The sequence below is a fragment of the Sturnira hondurensis genome, unplaced genomic scaffold (genome assembly GCF_014824575.4).
Source record: "Sturnira hondurensis isolate 20B ecotype Veracruz unplaced genomic scaffold, ASM1482457v3 Scaffold0000167, whole genome shotgun sequence".
Lineage (NCBI taxonomy): Eukaryota > Metazoa > Chordata > Mammalia > Chiroptera > Phyllostomidae > Sturnira > Sturnira hondurensis.
In genome coordinates this window covers 3,155,064-3,181,583 of record NW_028072798.1, presented here as the reverse complement: position 1 = coordinate 3,181,583, position 26,520 = coordinate 3,155,064, and the positions used below count along the sequence as shown (strand labels likewise).

Here is a 26,520-nt window from a genome sequence, read left to right as displayed (position 1 = left end):
GGCCTGAATTATAGAAGACAAGAAGGAGGAGAAATTAATACTATAGTTAAGGGGAATAGTTAGGAAGCATTGAGAACAAGTAAAGACGAACTTACACAAATTAAGAAGATCTGCTCCTAAAAGGGTGACCTGTCCACATGTGATTTAAAAGAACTGTTGACTAAATCTGGTTATTATTTTATCTATATCTACTTCTGTAACTCAACAATACTAAAATAATAAATCTGTCAATTTGCCCAAAACATCAAAATAATTAAATACAGAAACATTCTAATAAACCAACAAAACAAAAGCCATGTTACCTCTTCCCTCAGTCTCACCTTAATGACCTTGGACCCGATCTTATAGGACCCAGAACTAAGTTTCTGAAGCGCCCGAAACGCGTCTTGTCGATGAACCATGCAGACATAAGCACAGCCCCGGGGAGGAATCATCTATGTAAAAAACAAAGTTCACTTTAGAAGGGGTATAAGGAGCACAATTCATTCTGGCATTTTAGGGTTTTAATGGAACAGAACACTGAGTACTGACAAATACTGAACTGCTTTCCCCTTTCTTCCTCCAGCTCTCTGTTTATTGGTTCAATTCATGGACAACTAATGACTTAGTTTTTTTAAAAAACCCAGAATTCAAAAATTAGTTGGCTCTCATTCTAAGCCATGATATATATGAAATCTTAAATAATCCCATAAATTAAGTTTCTCTGATACATGGTAAAAAATATTTTAAAAAGTATAGAGACAGGCATACAATAGTACCTAATGAAAGAAAAATAGTATTGGATGGCCAACACATCTGAAGGCATTCCATTCATTCACAGTGTCAGGTCAACCTTTTCCAATGTTATACTGAGTAATGTATGAAGAATTTTGTTTTGGGTAAGTACCTTATCCCTAATACAAAATCCATAACCTACAACAAATAATAAAAATAAAGCTTTTCAATTTTATAAAACTTAATTTTGTTCAAGTACTTCTGGAAAAAGATTTCAAAATGAATACCAAAGCAGCTTCAGTGTAAGGATCTAAGACTTTTATTTACAAAGCATGTAACTACTCAACAGACTATCAGACCATAAAATTATCCTTAATGTATTAATTCAAAAAAAGAGAGCACTTCAATTTCTTTTGAAGAACTCAAAAGGTATTCTATCACTTTATTATAACTCAGTATCTCATAAACTCTGTTTGTCCAAATAAATAAAAACCTTTCCCTCAGTCTCGCTAGCACTTCAAGCTACTGTCACTTTAATACCAAACCTTCCCAAAGAGAAGTCTACCTAACCCCTACATACTTCAACTCCTTTGATGCATACCCACTCCTTACCAACCCACTGAAAATATTTTCTTCAAACTCTCTAATGACCTATTAAATGCTAAATCTAACAGTCCTCAAACACCCCTAAAACCAGTAAAAGATTTCTAAATCTTATTATCAATTTTCCAAATCCCAGATTTTATCACTAGCCGTTCGATATACTTCAGTTCACAAAATAACTCAGTGCCTATTATTTGTAAGGCCTACGCTTTTATTTTTCCACATATTCCATTATTTGCATGCAAAATATAATAGATGTACAAATATTTGTTTTTTCTCTATAATATGCAAAGTCCTACTGTTGACACGGTGGGAAATACAAATAAAAGAAGACAAGGCCCTGACCACCTCCAGGTTCTAGTTGGGAAAGACAAGAGGTACACGGAGAGCTACTGGGTAAGTCTCAACTAGAACCTGGTGTGCCAAATGAGGTGTTGAGTCAATGACCCTAGTGGATTCCAGAGGATGAAGCGTCCCCAGCAGTTATGGTAGTCAGGGAAGGGTTCCTAGGAAGCAGACTTTCTTCCGGGCTTGTCATGGAAAGACACACCAGGCAGAGGGTCCTCTTGCTCTGCCTGGCATCATGTGGACCTGATATGTTTTTTCCATGTAGCTCACATTTATTGTTTCTTCTTTCTAAGAGTCTTTTATTTCCTCACTGGCGTCTTGGCCCATTTTACTTTATTTACAATTCTGCAGCTGAACTGTGCACCTCTCCTGATCGGGGACAGCTGCTTCTGCCTGTTGTCAGTGGTGCTGGTTGGCAGACTGGTGGATGCACGGGCCCTCGGCTACAAAGCTTATCCCAGCTCCACGTGGTCTTGCGCCTTCCATAGACTAGTCCCAACTTCATCACATGGTGATTTCAGTATTATGCTTTTAAAAGGTAATAGAAGAGGAGGGAGGCGAAGGAAACTAACGCCCAAATGACTGATCTAAGGAAGACTGCAAACACCACGAAAGAGGTGAAAATCCAGAATGCTACTCGGATTCGGGATCTGTTCAGTGCAGTGGGGCCAGCTTTACAGGACTGGGATGAGCTTCGAAAGACACTGATCATGGGCATCTCTGTGTTTTCACACGTCAACACATTTCCAATACGCAGCGAGGGCTGAGGACCTCTATCTAGTTTGAGGGCAGGGAGCACTTGGAAAAAAATTTAGAAGTTTTATGTTCATGGATTCTGAATGACAGTTACGTTTTGACAGGTGAAATTTAAAATGCCTACAAGCCCTCTTGATGTGTAGAAAGAGGAATCTGAAATAACTAGTTGAAACACTCAACCTATCACCTACTTATTAACCAAATACCAATTTATTATCTGTGTAACTCAGGCAAATCACTTAGTTTCTTCACTGGTAAATTAAAAGATATTTGAATTACCAAGCATCTTGTGAGACTCCCATCAGATCAAACACAGTTGAAAGTAAAATACAAAATGATCAAATTCAATTCAAATAAAGAATGCTATTATTATTAATGCAGAGAAGTTTGGGCATATAAGGAATGTTGGGGTCTAACACTAGAAAGGAAAACCAGCTAATTTTCCAGGAAATAACAATAAATAGACATCGTATAATAACACTAAATACAGTCGCAGAGTTAGTTAATTTTAAGAGTCCTCAAACAAACAAATACACAGCACTTCTTTACTTGGTTTTGGCCCCAGGGAAAAACAACAGCCTTCCAAGAAGAAGAAAATATTCAAAGAAGGATAGTGGGTGGGGCAGAATCACGGAAAGAACTAAGTTGAGGAGCGAAAAAGTTGAACTCCAATGACTGGAGATGCCCTGGCCACACAGGTCTTCTTGTCTAAGGTTGGCTTTCAGAGGAAGAGACAGGGAGGGGGAGGAAGTAGAGGGAGGAGGCTGGCAGAAGGCTGGGACCCCCAAGCCCAGCTATGTCTCCAAACTACCTATACGCTTACCTGCACGGGAGTACAATTCTGTGGGACTGTTTCCTCATCCCCTTTTTCTAAAAAAGGGATCAAACTAGATCACACTAGTACCTGCAACTCAAACATCGGATGTTTTTAGGAATCAAGCGCTACACTGCTATAAATCCCCTAGGAATGTTTGTTAAGAATTCCATTTTAAAAAGTAATTAAGCAAAGCAATACATAACAGCAGAATATACACAGAACTAATGAAAGTCGGACAACCCTTGTAAAGATGTGTACAGGCAGATACAATTGACTAATTAGGAACTGAAGTGACTCTCTGTATGAGTGACAACCCTACTCTTTTTAACTTTATTTTTCAACAACCCATACTTACATTAATGGATTCAATTTGTCCAAACTCTTCAAAGAGGTTGGTTAAGTCCTGCTGTGTGGCCTTCTTGTCCACCTGACCAACCCAGAGAGTAGTGCTGCAGACTGTCAAGAAATGAGACAAACGACCTAAATCACAGTTACTTTTTTCAAGGCGCTAAGGAAAAGGCCGTACTAACAATAACATTAAAATTTAAGACAGCATATTTAAAATAGGTGCTATATGACATTTCTATCTGTTATATTTAAAAAACAACTAAAATCGTAAGCATCCATTCCTATCTATGCCAAGTCAACCTTTGTCCCGTCACCTGTTCGCAAGCTGGCTCCACTCGTGAATCACCTGGGGGTACCTGGGTCCCGCTGTGTAAGACAGGAAGGGTATAGGAGTGTCCCAGAGTAGGAGTTGGCAGTTTTAAATACCACAGGTGATCTGAATGTGCAGCAAAGTTTCAAAACCACTTTTCATTGCAATCCTGTGTACCTTTGAAGTATTTTTCTGGGCTGGGAAGATTAAGTGGCTATTTCTCCCTAATCAACAGTTAAATCTCAAATCAGTATCTCATCCTTAAAGAAATAATGTGCATGAAAATACAAACAGTGAAAGACTGAATTAGAACTCCTTAAGTGTTAAAATGAAAGACATAGAAGCCACAAACCATTAATAAACAAATGTCACACGCGAAACCTCTTACCACTTTCAGCTACTACTGTTCATGCCTCCATAAACATCTCCTTTTCCAGAAGACACTTTAAAAATATTACAGGTAATATAGTTGCAGAGTTTTAATGTACAGTTGACCCTTGAACAACATAGGTTTGAACCCTGCAGGTTCTTATATGTGAATTTTTTCAATACATAAAGTCAGCCTTCCATGTCCCTAGGTTTTACATCTGAGAATTCAACCAATTGCAAACGGAAAACAGTCCTTTCAATCCCCAATTGGTAACTTTGAGGAAATGGGGGCCAACTGTGTGCACTGTTCTTTTTTTTCCCCAATTTTTTTAAAATTTTATTTATTTATCTTTAGAGGGGAAGGGAAGGAGAGAAGGAGAGAAGGATCAATGTATGGTTGCCTCTCATGAGTCCCCTGCTGGGAACTGGCCTGCATCCCAGGCATGTGCCCTGACTGGGAATCGAACCTCGATCGTGTGGTTCACAGGTCTGCGCTCAATCCACTGAGCCACGCCAGCCAGGGCCCAATTTTTTTATTTAATTATTTTTCAAGTACAGTTTTCTGTCTATTACTCCCACCCCATCCCACCCCCCGTGCTCCCCTCTCCCTCCCATTTCCACCCTTCTCAGTTGTTGTCCATGTATCCTTTATATGTGTGCACTGTTCTAAATCATTTTATATAAGGGGCTTAAGCATCCTTGAAGTTTACTATCTTTGAGAGGGTGACAGAACCCATCTCCCATGGATACTGAGGGATAACTGTAGTTAAGTTTCCGGGCAGCCATAAGTTATATACAGACTTTCAACTATTGGGGTGGGGTGGAATAGGGGGGAGTCAGTGCTTCTAACACCCACAAACTGCACCTGGCCTTTTATCAGTGTCATTTTTAAAGAGTAAGTGTCCAGCTTTTTGATTACCTTTGATCTATAACAGGGCAGGGCTAGAGTAGGTTTTACTCTAGAACAACGTTAAAATTTAACTATTATAAGATGTCTATCGAATGTGTATTCAGTGAGGTCTCTCCTCTGGCTGGTCAGAACCCAAACAACTTCCGCATCTGCATAAAGTTTAAGAATCATTCAGCTAAGAGATCCCAGGTAATTGTTCTTTTCCTACTATTTCTTCTTTGCTTCATGTAGTCTCATTCTATGCACACATAATTTATTTAACAGTCTCAAGGGAAAAAGTTTTCTTTTGCTACCATTACAAAACACAAGAAACTTAATTTAAAAGACACAAAAATGTGTACTTTTACAGTTTTGATGTTCCTAAATAGGGTGAGCTGGCTGCACTCTTCCTGGAGGCACAGGGAAAGATTGTTTCTTTGCCTTTGCTAACTTCTACAAGCTGTCTGCGTTCCCTGGGTCATGACCTCCACCTTCCAAGCCAACAGTGTAGCATCGACCAATCTCTGTCTTTCTCCCTCCACCTTCACATCACCCTTTCTTTCTCTGGCCTGCTTGTTTCCCCACTTACAAAGATCTATGGGTTGCACTGAATCCTCCTGAATAATCCAAATTAATCTCCCCACATCACGATGCTTGTTAATCAGGTCCGCAAAGTCCTTTGTAACATGTAATATGATGTATTTACAAGCTACAGTGATTTAGATGTGGACATCTTCGGGGGACCATTAATCAACTCAGCACAAATGCCTAGCAAATTTCTGGACCTCTCTCACTGAATAGTTCCCACCTCTTCTTACTCTATCCTACGCATCATAGCTGCCTTCATTGCCCCCAAATCTGTTCCACGCCTCCCATACTCTTTCAATGTCGTCTCTCTACAAATCATTCCCATGATAACTTCACTTCTTCCCAGAAAGCAATAATGAGTCCCTCCCATCCCATGAGGTGGGGACACCCGACTCCTGGGATGCTACTGTTCGCTGGATGTTTCATGTGCCCAGAATTATTCATAAAAACTCCCGTGTTCTAAGGACTAATGGTAGGGAAGCATTGCTGTATGTGTTTAAAATGTGTTGGGAACCGCATAAAATGAATACTGCTTCTTAGTAAGGAGAGTTTTGAGGTAATAAATCAGACAAATGTTTCACCATACTTTATGTGCTGTTTTTTTTACTGTGTTTTATCCATAAAAATAAAACAGCAATAGAAAAATAAACCTCATGGTCAATAACTACGTAAATGGTGGCAGCAACAACATGACAAATTAGGTGAGGAACTAAATGAAAGAGACACAATATAAAAGCCAAGTCCTAAAATTGGGAGATTCTGAATGTCTTCGTGGTAATCACTGGGAAAGGCATAGTAGATTTTTTTTTAAGATTTTATTTATTTATCTTTAGAGGGGAAGGGAAAGAGAGAGGGAGAGAAATATGGTTGCCTCTCATGCATCCCCTGCTGGGAACTGGCCTGCAACCCAGGCATGTGCCCTGACTGGGAATCGAACCCTGATCGTGTCGTTCACAGGCCCGAACTCAATCCACTGAGCTACACCAGCCAGGGCAAGGCACAGTAGATTTTATCGTCACACCCTTGGGTCCTTTAGGGGCCCTCACCCTGAGAGATAAACAGAAACTTTCAGAGTAAGGAAGAGCACCATTATCAAATTAACACTGGATCTCATAATCAGAGAAGATTCTGGCAAAATTGCCGGAGCTTGCTGAAAGTACCCTAACTTAGTAAGCAGACGGCTACTTACTGCCTTTAATTAGAAGCCCGAACTTCCAAGATGCGTCACCATTACTGTAAGTTATACCAATTATTTATCTATTTCCTTGACAGAATTTGGAGATCTCTGGAAATCAGATAACCTGATCAATGTTCAGCTTCTGGCAAAGAAAAACACTTTGCTCTATTTTATGTAATCTGCCTATCTGCAGTCTACTGGTTAACTGTAAAAGTCATATAACGCACTAAAAATCCTTTGGGCAGAATTTAGCACCAATTACAACTTACCTTCCTATAAATCACATTCCTACTAAGTGAACTCTCCCCTAGCCCTCTCCTAAAATAAACTCCCACTACTATCAAAGTTGTTTTAATCACATATTATAGATTAACATATAAAGGAGGGAAAGTTTATACAATAGGATCACTTCTTCAACATGGATTCAGTAAGTTTATAATTAGCTTTAAAATTTATATGCTTCCTATAATAATTACTCCTACAGACCTGACAGTTCACCAGTTAGGACATTATGCACAGAAGTCACTATGTCCACATACTAAACACACTATGCTCTAGGTCCACTTTATATATCATTACTCCAGTCTTATATTTTATAATTTAACTTCTATTTTTTAAAAAATCAACTCTCACTGACCTTAGTATTTAAGTAGAAACTGCTCCTTTTTCTTTTCTCCCCATCACATTATAAAAACCATGGATAGAATTACTCATTTACCAAACCACTTTTCAAATTCTCAGTCCTAAAATAAGATGTAGAGACTGTAGCAAGTAACTATTTTCTTAGCATCTGCTGACACAAAGCTTCCTCAAGAACACGTCCATCACCTACCGCTGAGCGTCTTGGACCTGACCGGAGGCAGCCCCTTCTTCTGCCGCTCCTTCTCCCGCTCCCGGGCCCTCCTTTCGCTGGAGTAGGAGCGCGATGACTTCCTCTTTCTTTCTCGTGAGCGCGAGCGCGATCGCTTTCTGTGTTTACGCTTTCGAGAACCAGATCGTGACCGAGACCTCCGTTTTCTTGGTGATCTTAAAAAAAAAAAAAAAACACTTTATTACTAATGATGTTTTTTTCTATCCAATTTTTACTTTTTTAAGAGGGGGAAAAATGGTCGCCTTGCATTTATCTACCTCAAAAAAAGATTTAAGTATAATCAAGTATCAAACATGCATTTATTCAAATCTCTGTCCTCCTGGGGTCCACACGAGCCATAAATTTTTTTTTAAATAATTCCCACTGAGTCTGGATTATTATCCACAACCAAGAAGAAAAGAGAATGAGATCCTAGAAAGGCTCACGTCCTCTCAGTGTCTTCCAACTTGTTTTTCAGAGTCAAAACAGGGATTAAAACCCCAAGAAAATAAAAACATCCTTTAGGAGGGGACAAAATGTTACATTCTTAACAGTAAGAAACAATAGTTCCAGCAAAGAATCAGGCCACTACAGAATTCTGCTTACAAGCTTTCGACTTCTGTAAAATTTCATGGTGCTTGCCTTCAAAATACAAGGTGATAGTGAAACACTCTTTTTTCCTGTCAACCATATGCCACTTAATTCCCTCCAAAATGCTTACTAAGGAGGAAATAAAGAAGGGGCTACGCTGCCACGAGGTTCTCACTGTAACTGCTTTACACTTAACACTGTAACTGCCTCAGCCAGAAAAGTCAGTGACATGAGGCGGATTTACACAAAGCTGAATTGACAGGATCTCATTCACAAGAGGTAAACACAAATAACGTTTTGAAACAAATAATAAATGACCAAAGAAGTGGTCAAAAATACTGCCTCCTTTTCTAACATTTACTGTAAATATTTTCAGGGTACCCATGTATAGAACACAGGGCATACAAAATGTTGAGGACTAATGACTCAGTTTTAAGATAGTTTGCGATAAAAACAATGTCTACTACATGCTACACAAAAATTTACCAGGTTAAGACAAACTATCTTCAGCTCAAATTTGAGTGAGCATGTACATTAATGCGCCTCAGCCACACTGAAAATCACACACACACACAAACACATTTGGAGGATGTTTGATATTATGCTTACTTTACTGTCCATAAAAATAATTTACGTAGTTTTGCCTTTATGATCATTTTGGATTATTATGAGATGAAGTGGAATGTAAGAAACACAGTGATTTCTAAAACTGTTCCTCTGTACCCTGACTTAACTGTGGTTCTGAGACATTAATATTCTAAAAGGTGAATGTCATGAAAGTATCATTAACTACAGTCAGGTATACCACAAAATCAAAGTCTCATGATATGGCTGTGATTTACGTATATTATTCGAATAAATGGCCACAGATATATCCAATTAAAAACAGAACTCTTTGTTGTTGTTGTTTTTAGAGGGGGAGAGAAACGTAAGACTGCTGTTCTACTTATTTATGCATTCACTGGTTGACTGCTGTATGCGCCCTGACTAGGCACTGAACCCGAAACCTTGGCAAACTGGGACAACGCTCTAATCAACTGAGCCACCTGGCCAGGGCCAACAAAGTATTTTGTTTTTCAAATTCTGCATTAGTTTTTTGAGACATGTCCTTCTATGAAAAACATTTCCTTTAATCTTGGTACAAAGAAAAAAGCCAACATTTTAAAAGTTTACACACAACTATTTTTAAATATTATGTAGAACCTTGAACGAGAGCGTGAATGTGTCCTTGACCTCGAGCGAACAGCCACTTTCTTTGCTTCTTGCTCAAAGACCTCCTCTTCCACTCCCTCTTGCCCTTCATCTATGTCCATGTCCTTAAAGTCAAAAGAACAGCAAACAAACAAAATGGGTGAGACCCAGTACAGGGTGACAATTCTGCCTTACAAAATACTCACCAGAGTAGCACTAATGTCTCAGAGTAAAATGGCTGGAGTGCAGAGCTTGGGCTGGGGGACAGACACTCAAGACATTACCACTGTTTTACACAAATAATAAAATATTCTACCTAAAATAAAAACTACCACCTTCTGCAATATTTTTCTCTAATTGATTTATGAATTTATGACGCAGAAAAGCATTTACTTTTTACCTGCTGTTGAATGTCTATGGAATCATCCAAATTTGTTTCCGGTTCAAGGAAGTGCTGCTGACTGCTCCCTTGTGACGGTGACGCGGAATGCTCTGACCCAAAGGTTCCCTCTTGACTGTCCTGAGGGGTTGCCTTTTGAGAATGTGCAAATACACAGACATTGGGAAATAGTGAATACCATCACAAAGAAAAACTTAAGCACACAAAAATGACCATTTTTTAAAAGAAGCCCAAGACATAAAGAAACCCATGCTTACTTTTTTATAATCAATCTAACCCTACTCTTCTGTTTAAATCCAAATTCGTTTAAGGCATGGAACATGATAAAAGGTGAGAACTATAATTTTAGAATAGAATGATAAGATCAAGTAGGTCTTCAAATAAATTTTTAATTGTGGAAAACATAAACTATCAAGAATTAATAAGGGGATTCTATCATCAAAGCTGTACAATGGCAGCCTGTACGTGTGGTCAGGGCTGCCGTGTTAGGGGACACTAGAAATCCTACCTTTCTCCCTGAGACACTACAAAACCTTTAGACAGCCATACTGAGCTTACTAGTAAATAAAAATGCTTCATTTTTCTGATTTCACCATATCTTAAATACAGTAAGGCATCTGATTAGTGGAGTCAAATACACAATTTATTCAATTTGTTGCTCCGTGGATACACTTCTCAATTTGTTTTAAACACTATCTACTTTATGAATTAGAAAAGTTGTTTAGCTTCACCAGTCCCCTCTTCATCATTCATTTTTGAACAAAGCTTTTAAGAACATCTAACTCCTTTCAAAGAGGTATTATTACTCTATTTTCCAAAATTTCAGAGATAATGTATAGAGCAATTAACTAAGCTGAGAGTTTTGGGGGAGTGTACTGAGATTCTTAATCTCAGGTTTGTATTAACTTTCACCTTTCACTTCAATAAGTTGGTGTTAATTACAAGCTGGTCCAGGGTTTCACCTCAATTTTACCGCTTCTACCAAACCTTGTGAATAGAACTGGAACCAAGGCGATTCAAAAGTGGCCCTTTCATGAATGAACAAACCTGACTGTCTGGACCAACTCTTCCATCACCACTATCTCTTGCCTCTGTAAAAGCTGTGATTTTTAAAAATTATATCACTGACAACCTGTTTCTTTTCCTTGAATTAAAACTTGTGTTTTTCTCTAAACACCCAAATGTTCTTCTCTATCTTCAACTTCCTGAATTCTCAGGCTGACCTGTATCTGACATCAATACGGTACCTACTCCAAACACTTCTAATCAGAACTTTTCTTCAAAATAAGGAGTGGAAGTCCATGCTCATAATTCCAGATACACATTCCAGGCTAGCAAATATCATTAATAGTCATTTTATTTTTACTATTTGCATCAAAAGATCAAGGTCAGACTTGAGCAGCGTCTAAGGCTCACCACCCCTTTGATCTAAAGTAACTCTCCCCTCCCACAGTTCCGTAGTCCTTCACTTGTACCTGCTATAGGAACTAGCAGTCTGCCTGTGTTCACATGGAAACATGTGCCCCGTCAGAGAAGAGGTTCCCTGAGGACTTGCTTTTCTCTGTTCACCTCTGTGGGTATCATGTCTAACAACACTTATTTTAAAATGTTTGAGTCCTGGCTGGTGTAGCTCAGTGGATTGAGTGCGGGCCTTCAAACCACACAATCTCAGTTCGATTCCCAGTCAGGGCATATGCCTGGGTTGCAGGCCAGTTCCCAGCAGGGGACTCATGAGAAGCAACCATACACTGATATTTCTCTCCTTCTCTCCTTCCCTTCCCCTCTAAAGATAAATAAATAAAATGTTTGTGATGTGGCATTAAATGCACTTTCATCAGGAAGTTTTGAATATTAGACAGATTAGATGTTTCAATTCACTGAACTTCAATTTCCTATGGTGTAAAATGAGTGTCCAAAAGGCCTATCTCATCAGCATTAAATGTAATCACACGTAATAAAGTTCCTGCCACACAGTAATAGCCTAAGTAAAGGCAGCAATCTACTCTGTCGTCACCACCATCGACAACAGGAAAATCATCACTACCTTGCTTGACAGGGAGCTAAAAGGAGAGGGACTAAGTTGTAGCACTGAAACACCATCTCTGTCTTCTGTTCTCTACCTCCAGTATACTTAAATTAATTTCTACAATATTCTCAATCAACTCATAAGTTTCTGGAGTACATTTCAATCACAGAAAAAACTGTGAAGACCCTATGAAAAGACTGACCTTCCTAATAATAGTGAAAGAAAAAAAAAATCACCAAATTTAAGCCACACCCATTTGTAGAATGTAGACAGCAATACCCCTAAAGACCAGAAGATGGAGTAACAAACCTTTTGAGGCTGTTGCTGTTCCAAGAGCTGCTGCCTGATATGTTCAAGGTTTTGCTGCTGTAGTTGCTCAGCTATCTGATGAAAAATGGAATTGTTCACAGATTCTGAAACATGAGAACTAAAAGGAAAGACAAATGGAAATATATTTTAAAACCCAGTAAAGATAAAACCAAAATAACTGAGTATTCAAACCCTCAATGCCAAATAAATGAAATATACAATAGTTTTTACTTTTAGAATATTAACAAGAAAATGGAATACTTCAGAAATATGTTAAACCAGAAATATACTCAACAGCACTTCAACAGATGACATGTTAGAGATACTTTGATGAAGGTCTGGTATTATTATCTCACACTATTAAATACAAATAAGTTAGCACTTTTTACAATAGAGTATTTTAAGAAAAGTTCAATAAACTACTTCTAAAAACAAACAGTGTTTAAACACTGTCACTTTAACTTCTCTAACTATGAAATTGTGGGGAAAATGTTCTATCAGTACATATAAAAATCTGTCATTGTAACTGACAACAAACTTCGTAAAATGTCCCTTCTTTAGGAAGGAATTCACATTAGGTATGTTACCAGAAACTATGTTTAGATAAGAGGAAATAATTGAACTATGCTCTGGGAAAGTCACACCTGGAATACACCTGGAATTCTGTGTGCCACAGGGTAAAACAAAAAAGAGGGCATCCCAAAAAGAACAATGAGGATAGTGAGAAGTCTTGGAAAAAAAGATTATGTCATCTGGAACAAATAAGTCTAAGGGGAAGAATGACATCTATCTTGAAAAATTAAAGAGCCATGTCAAAAGATAATGGAGCAAAACTGCTTCCTTGCTTCAGAAAGCAAAACAGATGAGTGTGTATGTAGACGACAAATCAAAACAGGATTCAGTAATCAAGTAACATACAACAATAACAATTACTTAAATTCTTATATTGAAAGGCATTACCAAACTGGATAAATATCCTGTTATCAGGACTGTTAAAGATGACTCTTATTGTTCAGGAAACTGATACACATAATTTCAAATGCTTCTTCTAACTTCACAATTAATAATCTAAAATATTAGCTTTGAGTTTTTCAGGTAGGATCTTTACCAAAAGAATATATTTGCATTTTATATTATATAAATAAATCCTTAAATATGTTATCTCAATACAAAAAACTAATAACCTATTTGAAACAAGATTCCTAGAGGCTCTCCCCATTCATTACCCGCCTTCCATTCTCCCACCTTCCACACCATCCCCCAGAAAGTTCTCCCCAGTGTTGTTCTTGCAAACACTCAACGAAACCTAGGGCTCTGAAAAATTGTTTGGAAAAAAAAAATAACTGATCTAAAGAAAAACATACAATCAATTTCTTTAAAAAAACAAAATCCCTACAACCCTAATTCTTACTTCTGATTAGGCTGATACAATCCTAGAATTTGGTATACTTCCCAGCACTAGAAGCAAGTTTCTTTCCCACTATTTCAAATATTCTTACAAAGAGTTAAATAACTTAAAGGCTAATACAGACATACAGAATACCACAACTAGATCAATATTTCTATAAAGACTTCTGATGTAGCCCAACTATTTGCAAAGATCTGAGAGTCACAAATAATATAGCAAGGCAAGGAGAACAAGAGAGCAACTCTACCATCATGCTGTAATGTTAGAGCAAATGGTAAAGTACTTAGGCTGTTCTGAAACAATAGCCTAACTTATTTAAAGTATACCTAGTAGTTCAGAATGCATCGTCCCACCCAATGTTTATAAAAATGAGGAAAAAATATGGTTATAAAGAAAAACATAATGATACTTACAGTTGAGAAGTTGTAATTTCTTTTTTGGGTTCTTCACTATGTTCAGAGTCTTCCCCAAAATCAAATCTATCCATCAACTTCTAAGGGGGTCAGGGGAGAAAAAAGTAAAAGGAGAAAAGAGACAGATTAAAAAGTGCTTCTCACAAATACAATGTTATTTGATTTAAAGGTCAGTGACATCCCACTAATTTATCTGCATCATTCAATATGAAAATCTTTTGTATCATTTTATGTTTTACTAGAATAAAACATTTCATTTGAGTGAATCTTTACTTTTCTTTAAAATACTTTCACATACACTGCCTTATGTAACAGAAAAATCACGACACAGTGTAAACACTAATATTCTATAGAAGAGAATATTAGAATTAAAATTAAGTGGCTTGTCAATGGTAATAAAGCTTTAAAAAAAACATCTAGGATTATAATCAATGACCTCTTCCTCACACGGTTTTCTCAGAATGCTCCACTATTTTCTAAATGATCAACTTAGAGGACTTTTATGTCATCTAACTATTTGGAGTCAGACTAAATTATACTTGGAAGCTGCTAGCTAAAAAATCTAATAACTCAATAAATCAGTATTTTCCCTTGAAAATAATAGTAGCAAAAATAAAAATAATATCGATAACACCTCCAAGGTATTTTAATATTCCCATGATTAACAAGAATACTGGAGGTATCACACAAACAACTACATACAAAAGGTTTCCAACTTTAAAAATACTATGTATAATTAAGCCTCAATTTATCAAAGTATTATAGAATACTGGTAAATTGTAGAAAAGTTGTTCTTGTTCTTTGACCTTACACTAAACAGTTTGAATATAACGGGTTAGAATTATAGAACACTATAATTAATATCTCTGTAACACCCAAAAAAGAACTTTAAAATTTCACAAAATAACAGTTTGCCTCAATGGCGAATTCACAATTTTACTGGCTGGTAAATCTTTATTTTTATGGAAACAAAAATATTCTAAATGTTTCAAGCAGAACTATGAAATTACTCAATTTCTTTCAGAAGGTTTAGCCTTTTGTAAAACCGGTAATATCTTACACAGTACAGTGGATATGGAACTAGTTCTATGATAACACGCAATTAGAACCCAAGTGGTAATACATAAACCCCCGTACTCTGCACAGAACAGGTCTGGTCTCTTCATTCCCACCTTGTTAAAAGACACTCCCTGCTCCAAGGGATTGAGGCTGTTGGCTGCCGCAGCTGCAGCCGTGAGCTGTGCGGTCAGAGCCTGCAGCTGAACGACGAGCCCAGCATCCAGGGCCTGCAGGATGGACGGCTGAGGCTTCTGCTGCTGTATCTGTAAAGTCTGTATTAACTGCTGAAACTGGAAGGGAAACAAAGGGAAAAAAATCAATACAAACAGGGGCTGAGTTTTAGCTACAAGAATGCCTATCTAAAACTTCTACTCAATAAAACTCGTTCTAGTCTTTGGAGATCAAAAAAAATATGAACTAACTCAAAATAGCAGTTAATTTTTAAAAAACAGATTTTCTGTACCAGAGATAGCACCCTCCTTATTAACTCTGTCTTGCTTCTGGGAAAGTCCGAAAATTTTAAACACACGAGTGCTCATTCCATGAAAACCAGATAAAGAACTCATCGTGAGCAGAGGGACTTCTCCACTAAGCTCTTCATCCTTTCTTCCACTAACTTCTCAATCTCTGCAAAGACAGCACTGACCACAACTGCTGTCTTTCAGATCTGCCATCTGAAATCTGTCCTCGGAGCAGAGTCCAAAATCAAAGAAATTAAAGGTGAACAGTGCAACAAGAGTTTAAAGTATCTCCTGTTCCCTCTCTTCACCTACCCTCCTGAAAAATAGAAGATATTTTGTAGTTAGGTAAACCCTGAGTACATCTTAGAAGTAATTAATACTCTTCTAATTAAGATCTAAACCAAGTTATAAATCTAAAAAACGATCAGTTTAGGCCCTGGCTGGTGGAGCTCAGTGGATTGTACAAAGGCCTGCGAACCAGAGGATCACAGTTCGATTCCCAGTCAGGGCACCTGCCTGGGTTGCAGGCAGGTTCCCTGAAGGCCAGTTCCCAGCAGGGGATGAACGAAAGGCAGCCATACATTGGTGTTTCTCTCTCTCTTTCCTTCCCCTCTAAAGACAAATAAAAAATCTAAAAAAAATAAAAAATTTAAAAAAATTATCAGTTTAGAATAAAAGAAAAAGAAAAATAGCAAAGTTACTGCTAAACAAGACATCTGTACTCTTTTAAGTAAAGTTCAACTTATAGTGAGAGAAGGTAAATAAACCACTCAAGATGACAGTAAGTAAAATAATTTCATGCCTATCTAAAAAAAGCAACATCAAAACAAAAAGGAATTATTTAGCTATAAAATAAACAAAATCTACTAATGTAAAAGCAAATAAAATATTTTTTAAAATTTGATTACGGCACTGAGAAAGCTAGCTACATAACAGGGTGGAAGGGGAAGGAGGAAGAAGGGGAAGAAGGAAAAGGGGGAACGAAAGGAGGACAGGAAGGAAGGAGGAGGAGGGCAGGAGCGCCCTACCCCTCCTTGAGGCACTTTAACTGCCCCTCTGACACCCCATGTTCCCCAGCAGCACTGTTTTTTTCCCCATCACCCATGTGAACCACTGCAGGATCCTACTGTCTCCTCTACCCTGAACTTCATATTCTATAAATTACTGTCTTCTTGACCTGTATGTACTCCTTCTTCTGGAAAATCCCTTCTCCTGCCAAAGTATTTATTCTCATAGATACTTTTTTAAAAAATGGAAACATTTATGAATTAGTTTCAAAATATCAGTACAATAAAATTAATAATCAAATAACTTTATGTATTGTCAATTCAGTTTCCCAGCTGTCTGAAAAATGTAGAAATTGCATCCAATCTGACTATAATTAAATGGTTTTTATATTTTTAAAAGTCTAGAACTGTCCCTCTTTGAGATTCAATGTCCTTTGAGAGTCCCTAACCCTACAACTGTTCACACACTCACTACTTCCCTTCCACTATCATCGTTACTGGACGATAAGACACTCCCCGTCTTCAGGCCTTCTCGCCTCTTCCACTCACTGAAGTACTGCGCAGATTACGTGGACTCTGCATAAATATCTCTGGAATTCCCCACTACTTAGCCTATCCTTTATTTCTCATTCCTCCATTTACGTCTAGTGACCCCAGGCCCCCTACTTGAATCTACCATTTCAACTTGGTCCCTAACGACTTACATACATAGGCCACCTCATCCTCCATACAACTCAACCCTAAAATATCTTTTACATACCCAATACACAAGATTCATTCTACCAAAAAAAACCCCAAAAACTTGAACACCTGGCTATAATCTCGACACTGGAGATACAGCAATGAACAAAACAGACAAAAATCCTTGCCCTTGCACAGCATACATTCCAGCGGGAAGAGACAAAGTATAAACAAAATAAGTAAATTATACAACATAACAGAAGGTAGTAATAAGTATTAAGGAAAAAAATAAGGCAAGTGATAGTGAAAAGGAGCCTAAGGAAATAATAGGTAGAATTTGCAGTTGTAAACGACTGTTTGAAGGCTTCACTGAGGTAATACAGAAAACCTTACGTCACAAAAATATGTGAAAAAAGAGAGTTCAAGAAGTTTTACTATACAGATCATAATGAATTTGCTTTTGAAAGGATAGGTTAAAAAAGAGATTCTAAGGATGGACTATCCTCATGTCCTGCCATTTAAAGTCTCAATTCAAATGCCACTTGCTCAAAAACACGTTATCTTGGCTTCCCTCTAAATTTTGACCCTTTCCCCCAAACCTAGCTTATTACTCTAAAGATTTACCCTGCCCTGGCCAGGTGGCTCAGTTGGTTGGAGCACCATCCCATACACCAAGAGGATGCAGGTTCAATCTAGCCAGGGCACACACCTAGCTTACAAATGCAATCCGTGGTTGGGGTGCCTACTAGAGGCAACTGATCAATGTTTCCCTCTCATCAATGTTTCTCTGTCTCCCTCTCTCCCTCCCTCTCTAAGATCAATCAATATATCCTCAGGTGAGAATTTAAAAAATAAATGTTTTTAAAGATTTACCCTGTTTTAAGTCATATATTACTATCTACACTTTTCCACTGTCGGTCTTCCCCAAAGATACTCAATAGAAAGACATCTCCAAGACAGGAGACCTCCCTGTCTCATTACTGGAGTAACAGTAGCTCCTAACAATGTGTGACACAAACTATGTGCACTAAGTCAACATCTCAGTATAAAGTTAATTTTTTCTAAAACAATCTTTATGACCAAAGTGTTCATGATGCATTACCAAATGAATAAAACAAGCTACACGGTATAATATATAATGTGATACTACTTTTACAAAATTAAAAACACATACTCTTCAGGTGGTATATGATAAAACAACCCATTAGGAAAATGATTTCTAAATCATCATCAACGTAACAAAAAAGCTGCTCACCTGCTGGCCTTGAGGACTCTGCAAGATCTGAGCCACAGCTGTAAGTGTGTCCGTGTTTGCTATCTGGGACACCCACGGATCAGGCAAACCCTGGACCACGTTGGCTGGAGTAACAGGTGTCACAGGAGTTCCTTTTTCAAAAGACATCACACCCACCCCAATAAATACGTAAGTAAAGAAATAACACTTGAAAAGAAAAAAATGTGTTCTCCCACTTTAATAAAACCCATACAAATTTATATAAGTATTTTTCTTTTATTGTCCTCACTTTGAAACCCCATTACAGAATTCGGTCGGGGAAAGCACCAAAAGGATCATCTGTGCTTGTCTTCAATTAACTACTGTAAAGGGGGCTACAGTACTTAGCAATCACTAAATCTTACTACAGAAGAAAATCCAATTATGTAAAGAAATACACAAAATACAATCTTCACTGAAAAATTACAAAATAGCATGTATAATATTAAATGACTTTGTTCAAAAATCTGTGTGTACACACACCAAGAACTAAATACATACCAAAATGTTAACAAATGTAAATCTTGGATGATAAAAAAACTGTAAATGTCAATTAAATAACTCAGGAAACACTTTGAGACTATTACTAAACCATTCTTCACTCCGTTAAATAATTTTTTCAGGTTCCTTATAATATTAAGTTTCCCTAGTACACTGTGAATATCAAGTTGATCTGCATGCCAGTTTAAAAGATTACAGGCAGTTAAATCCGGAAAAACCTAATTGACACACCAATTTCCCTAACTCTTTTATCTTTATGTTTCTAGGGACCAAAAGTATTTAGCTCCCTAGTTTCTAGAAACAAATTACACACAAATATCATTTCTGATTTTATTTCTCCTCCAAATTACTTTCCCTTTCAGTACCTTAAACTCTCCTGCCCAGCCTAGTCATTACCTTCGACACGAATGATCACCCGAAGGCATGCGTGGACTACCTGGGAGACAAGGCTCTATCACAGCCGTACCTGGGGTGTTGCTCATCGCGGCCGTGGTACTGGCCAGGACCGGGGTGACGACCGGCGGAGGAATCCCTGCTGCCATATCCAAAAGAGGCTGAATAATCTCACTCTTAAATACATTATTCTTCTGCCATAAGTTTAATACTCTCACTATTTTACTCTAGAGGAAAAAAGAGAAATGACATCTTGATTTTTGCTTTCAAACCTTAGCACAGTCACTTTATAGAGACTATTTCGGCAGCGGGTGCAAGGACAAATTAAAATAATTTCTGCTAAATTTTCCACCCTCAAAATTATTTCTGTAACTTTGCATTTGGTGACCTTAACTCACTTCGGAGGGGGAAAAAGGTTCATTTTGACGGACATACAAGGTAAACGAAAGCTACATTCGGCACAAGGCAGGAATGGCAACGAGGCTCCAGCTTCCTGTGAGGTCGAATGGGATCATGGGAATGGCTGGTCAGAGAGCTGCTATTTGGCTGAGGCCAGTCAGGATTCACTTCTCCACTAAAGTTATAGTTAATTTTAACTTTATCTTTTCAACAAATAAGTAAAATCAAAAAATTTTTTCATTTTAAAACTAAGGACGGGGAGGTTAGTTCCTCAAATAAGAATTCAACCAAATTTATATATTTTCACAACTGTTCAGCATATAGAAGTTCTGTAAATATCTCTAAGTGTTAGGTACTATTGTAACTACTTACTCCATTAGGAAAATAATTTAAATGACAGGCTGAGATTAAGTATTAAAAAGAGACTTCCATTAAATATATTTGTAACAGCAAAAGAAGCAATTTTAAGACCAAACATGTGGTTTGTTTTCGAACCCCCTATAATAATACACTGATGAACGTCAAACCATACCCAAACTACAGTAACATGCAGACTCTTGTGCCTCAAATGAAGCACAGAAGATACACAAAGAATGCTTCGTACCTTCTCAACTGACTGTCCTTTCTAAGACGTGAGCACTTAAAAAGTACCTCACAGTTTTCTGCTTTATAGAAAAAAATCTTCCAGTTCCCAAGACACTCATCCTGTAATTCAAAATTAGCCAGTCTGACAAGTACTGTACACATCTACCTACATACAGTGCCTCAAGTTTATGACTAAGAGTACAGTATCAATGTAATCTCTCCTACTATGGTTTAAAAAACCCTCTATCATATAAACTCTATAATAAATGAGAAACATTATTATTATGAAGTCTACAAATTCAACACTGATTCGTTCACAGCACATATAGAAATCCAAGTTCAAGTTGGTGAAATTTCTAAATCAAAGTGTTTTTTTTTTACTTAAAAAAATACACATAAAATTTCAGATGAGTTATTTTAAGTGGGCTTTTAAGGTATCTATTTTAAGAACCACTTAGTAACTTAAAATTAGAAGCATCCTTCCTGCCTGCAGAGAATTATCAAAGTATCGAAGCAAATTTTTTTAAAAATTGTCTCAAGAAGCATATCCAAGAATATTTACAAAACAATGATATGACAATATCTCCATATAGATCTATTATAACAAGATTTCTTTCTAATTAAAGACTATAATTATTAGCCCTGGCTGGTGAGGCTCAGTAGATTGAGCGTCAGCCTGCAAACTCAGGGGTTGCCGATTCCATCCCTGGTCAGGGTACATGCCTGGGTTGTAGGTCAGGTTAGGCCCCCAGTGTGGGGCATGGGAGAGGCAACCACACATTGATGTTTCTCTCCCTCTCTTTCTCCTTCCCTTCTCCCCTTTCTAAAAAATACATAAAATATGTTTTTAAAAATACTATTATTATTAGAAATAAGAACTACCTAGTCTTGTACTTTACACAAGATAAAAGATTTGTTGTGGTAAGCTTTTAAGTTTTGTGGTTCTTCTTTAAAGCAACCATTAATCTTCATCTTTTCTTATCCTTTCCCAATATAATCTATACTGCAATCAACCCTGTCTGAAGAGCACACTACATTTCCCAAACAACAACCCAAACCATTCCCCTTCTAGTTATCTTTGATTATATATGAAGGTAAACCACCCCTTGCTACTCCCCTGCGGGGTCTAATGCCTTTTCTTTTACATGGTGTAGATTATTCACTCATTCAGACCTAGTAGACTTGAGTCTCGTTTCCAGCACTAATAAACTACTATCACAAAAAATTCTGTCACTCAGTTATTTTCTATTATTTGCTTCACAAATCTGCTTTTCACAGACACTAAGAGGTAAATTTAGGTCAAATAATCAAAATGCTGAAATAGCTGTGTGTGTGAATAAATAAACTTTTAGTATAATTCTAAAAGCTTATGACAGCAAGTTTCTTAACAACTGTTTCCATAAATTAAAAAATAGCAAAATCAACTACATCTCTCCAGTCTGTTTAAGAAGATGCTAACAACAAAAAGGAACACAGTGTAGTAACTAAATATTCAAATTTGGAATGAGTAAAAGTAAAGACAACATCAAATAATGAATTAAGATAATCTAAAGAATCTCATTAAGACCAAAAAGGGTAATGTTATCTACTTAAAAAAAAAAGCATACCTTGTCATCCCCAGGGCAACGATATAAATTCTGGAAAGTGCTAATGATGTTATTACTAAATCTGGGTGCAAACACATCCTTTTCTTGACCAAACTGATGTCGAGACTGTCGTACAATGGAGTCAATAACATAAAGTCCAGGTACCTTGTATTCTGGTTTACACTGATGAAAAAAAAAAAAGAAGAGTAGGGAGGGAAGGGAAGGAAATGAGAAGGTAAAATTCCTGATAGAAAATCATCATAAATCCTATACAAACACAAAACATGGTGAGGTAATGAATATTCAAATATTTACTATTCCACACCATCTCTGTCTAGAATGGTAATTTTAAAGTATCTACTTTTAAATTTACACACTCATTCAATTGCCCATCACCTAAGTTCAAAAACAGGGTTCTGCACAACTCTTTTGAACAACAATAAACAAAAGGATAAATAGGGTACTGTTGTAATTAAAAATTCTGCTTAATGATTTTGCAAAGCCACATGGTAGGAAGAAGCAAACCCAGGAAAGAGCTCTAGAAAAAGCATTGTCAAGGTGCTTTAGATTTTATTTGAAACATGTTAACAGAAGGGTTTCTGGACTAATGTGAGAACAAATACCAAATGGCAAATTTAACATTCTAAATACACAGATTCCAAAGTTTCCATACTTTTCTCAAACACAACACCTATTAAGACACTTCCATAAAAACATTGTTTTAGCTACTCCAGTGATAACTGTTTCTCACCTTATCCACAATCCAAACTAAACACAAAAGTTTCCTATTTTCTTGCCAGAAGCTTTCCAAGCTTATCTAGTTAGGTGACCACAATAAAGAAACCTTTTACTATATGTTACTGCCTTTAGTCTGTCTTCATGTCCAGAAGCATAATAAAACCTGCTTCCCAAACATACTGTTGATTAAAATAGAATCATGGCTGCAAAGAAAAGATTCGACTTTTGGGTCTAACTGGGATTTCAACCCAAGTGTTGTAATTTCCCAGAAGTTATATATGGCACCACATCAAAACTGTGTTCTTGGAAACTCAAGCAACCAACAAGAAAAGGATGTTCCTCCCACCCCCTACACACAAACAATATTTCTAATGGTATATTTAACTGATAAAATAATTAATTTCAATCTGAAAAAAGGAGGGTATTTCATATGTTCCTTCAAATCCTTTTTAAGAACCTTCTCCTTAAGGTCTTTATTAAATCAAGAAAAGGAAGAGACCTTTAACACCAATTCACAAGCATCTACTGCAAGAGTCTTGCTGTGTGTTTGGATACTAAAATTTCAAGGTTTACCTACGTGAAGGTTCAGAAATAACTGCTCTGTTGAAATGTATCATTTTCAAAGTCTAAAATAGTTTGCCCCCAACCTCCCTCGAAATCTAGCATCTGTCCTTCATTCATGTATCTGGCGGAGGCTATTTTCCCTTGACTACCACGTATTCAAAGAAACACCTACCTAGCTGGGTAAAAAAATACATCTCAGTAAAGAAAATCCTGAAATGTTTTTTCAATTTCCTCTTCAAGTTCTAGCACTACTGAAAAACACAAGAATTCTTAAGACTTTCCAAGGTCATGAGGTATTTTTCACTCCTTGAATAATTTTTTAAAAGGCTAAGTCATATCAAATTTTGAGCTATACAACCTTCAAACCACTTAGTAATAATTTCCAATTTCTCAGGCTACAAAGAAATAACCCTTCTGGGGGAGGAAAGCAGCAACAAACTGAGAAAATTCACTTTTAGACATATGTGTGTGCCCTTCATTCTGGTATCATCCAAGTTGCTATCCGAACACCATCACGAGCCAGTCTTCTGACGCGAGATCCTCTAAAAGAGCTGGAACACACACTCTCAAAAACAAACAAACTTTCTATAGTGACCCCGTTACCGCCAATTCCAGCTACTAAAAGTCTGTGTTGAAGAAAACAAAGCTAGAAAGGCAAGAACAGAGCACGTGGCTGTGGTGCTCTTTGCAGCTGCAAAGCCCCGCCGAGGCTGCAGCGAGGGGAGGAGGCTGTCCCAGGGCCACGCCTGCTCCCCGGTGAGTCCCGAGTCCCGCAGGATGAGTCCCGCAGCACGTGCTGGAGAAACACCTTCTCGTACCTGTTGAAGGGGGGCCCCTTCGGAGATGGCTGGCGGCATCGCTCTGTTCTCCACAAGGCCTGCTCTCGGGACAAAGGAGCCAGAGCCTACCTGGCTGGAGTTCGCCCACAGCCAAAGTAACCTGCGTGGGAGACTGAGGGGAGAGCAAATGCGCGACCGCAGCCACTCCGGCCACCCCATTTCACGGAGGAGGGACTTAAAACAACCGAAAGCACGAGTGAGGTTCACAGCCCGGGGGCGCAGGCCCTCTAAAGACCCCACTCGGATTATGTTAAGGGCAACACACCAGAAGTTCCTGCTCCGGCCCGGCGGCTGGCAGCCGGGACGAACGTCCCTCTCCTCAACATGGCACTGGGAATCCTCGTGAACGCAACTAACGCGCGGATAAAAGGTGTGCTGCTCGGGAAGGGAGGCTTAATGAGAATTAAACACATAGAACACTCTTACTTGGGCCTACAAGATAATCTTCACTACTAACTTTGAACCAGTCCACACAGCATCTCTTAAGGAAACAGCATTAAACTCCGTAACTTAAAACTATAAAATAAGTGAAAAGAGCAAGTGGATTTTCTTTGATACACAACTACTTCTATGTCATTTTCAACACAGAGAGTTCAAGTTTCCCAAAAGTGTGGAGCCTCAGACATCCCCAGGAGCACACCTACCCCCCAGCATCTAAGTGGGAAGAGGTGTTGGGGGGTCACTAAGGCCTCTCCTCTCTCACCCACAGAACCTTGGTCACACCAATGAGGACGAGACGGAAGGTGACAGTGTCCTGGACTGCAAAGCCACAGGAGAATGGAGATGACAGGCCCAAAAAACATGTCTGATGAATCAGAGCTAAACAATTCCAATTTTTATACACAGCTTAGTAAAATACCTGAGGCTAAACTACATGTGATTACTGAATTTGTGAAAAAAGGTAACAGTAGTTACAAAGCAACCTAATATATTTTTAGTTTTGGTAATACACTACGCATTTTCCCCTTTGACCATAGAAATTCTATTTGCTGCATTCTTATGAGTCTAAAAAACATCTTGATTAAAAAATGTTGATGCTGATCCCAATTTTAACTCCTTGAGTACAGGAAATACTAGGATAATATATTTTTAAAGTAACCTTTAACTAAGACTCTGTAATCTACTATTGATTAAATTAAATGTGAATCTACGACTTTCTCAAAATATGAAGTTTAACTAAAAATATACATTTACAACCTAATGTACCATTACAGTAACTCATTACTGAATCGCTGATTTAAACGGAGGGATGGGAGGGGGCGGACAAGCCATTTAAACGCCTCCCCCCCCCCATCAATGACTAAGGAATGTCACTCCTCTTTGGCCTTCCCTCTAGGGCACAGTCTATGACAGAAAAGGAAGCTGTACAGGCTTAGCCATCTACACAGGCAGCGAAAAACAGGGGAACAGACTGCACACCTTGTTCACTGCGGCACAGCAGAGCTGTTGCTGAAGCTGAACCCCGTAGCTGAGAAGGATACCGAAATTATTCTGGATGTCATTTCAAATGCCTTTCAGGCTGCTGGCAAACTAGATGAATTGGGAAGCTGGCGTGATACAAGAATGTGGCAGTGTGGACAAAGTTAAAGTGCTACAGAACCATGAAAATGTGTGCAAAGCTTCATTAATAATAAATACATCTGCCCGAGAAGCAGTCCTTGCAGGGGTCCAACCCGTGGCCCACGGGCCACAGGCAGCCCAGCACAGCCATGAATGCGGCCCAACACAAAATTGTAAATTTACCTAAACCTTTTTTTTTGCTCATCAGTTTTTGTTAGCGTTTATGTATATAATGTGTGGCCCAAGACAACTCTTCTTCTTCTTCCCGTGTGGTGCAGAGACACCAAAAGGTTGGACACCCCTGCTAGAGGAAGAAAAAGATCAAAACACTGTCCCAGAATCTACCTCTCAAAGTTGCGTGTTACAAGTTCAGGGTGGCCCTCCTAGGCCGTTTTTTACATTATGTAGCTGAGGCATGAAGATCTGTTTGCTGTGTATTATGTTTGGTATAAGTTTTTCTTACCATTTCTCTAAAAAACTTTTTAAATGTGGATACGGTTTGTTATTTTAGCACTTTTTGCAAGAAAATTTTACTTGAACAGTTCCAAATTATACAATACAAGCTCCTCTCAATAGGTTTCTTAGTTCTCTGTGGAAGTTCAAATGTTGCACTGTCCTATAAATAAAGATTAATAGGACACTATAAATGAAGATTCCACCCCTTCAAAAAATATTTTTTCAGACATTGACTAGCTTCTTCAGACTGGCTCCACAATTACCTTACAATAAAATAACTGCTCACCCAAGGTCTCCTAAGATTTTGAAGT

At 38.0% G+C, this 26,520-nt stretch overlaps 1 protein-coding gene across 1 annotated transcript in view; it reads right to left on the bottom strand.

Annotated features, from left to right (window-relative positions):
- SCAF8 (SR-related CTD associated factor 8) overlaps positions 1 to 26,520 on the bottom strand; it is a 77,841-nt gene that overhangs the window by 12,434 nt on the left and 38,887 nt on the right. The window contains 11 exon segments of the mRNA XM_037053803.1: positions 321 to 434; positions 3,594 to 3,694; positions 7,752 to 7,945; positions 9,564 to 9,676; positions 9,952 to 10,083; positions 12,287 to 12,404; positions 14,108 to 14,187; positions 15,280 to 15,456; positions 18,571 to 18,701; positions 19,556 to 19,709; positions 22,074 to 22,235. Coding sequence (XP_036909698.1) covers positions 321 to 434; positions 3,594 to 3,694; positions 7,752 to 7,945; positions 9,564 to 9,676; positions 9,952 to 10,083; positions 12,287 to 12,404; positions 14,108 to 14,187; positions 15,280 to 15,456; positions 18,571 to 18,701; positions 19,556 to 19,709; positions 22,074 to 22,235 — 1,476 coding nt within the window.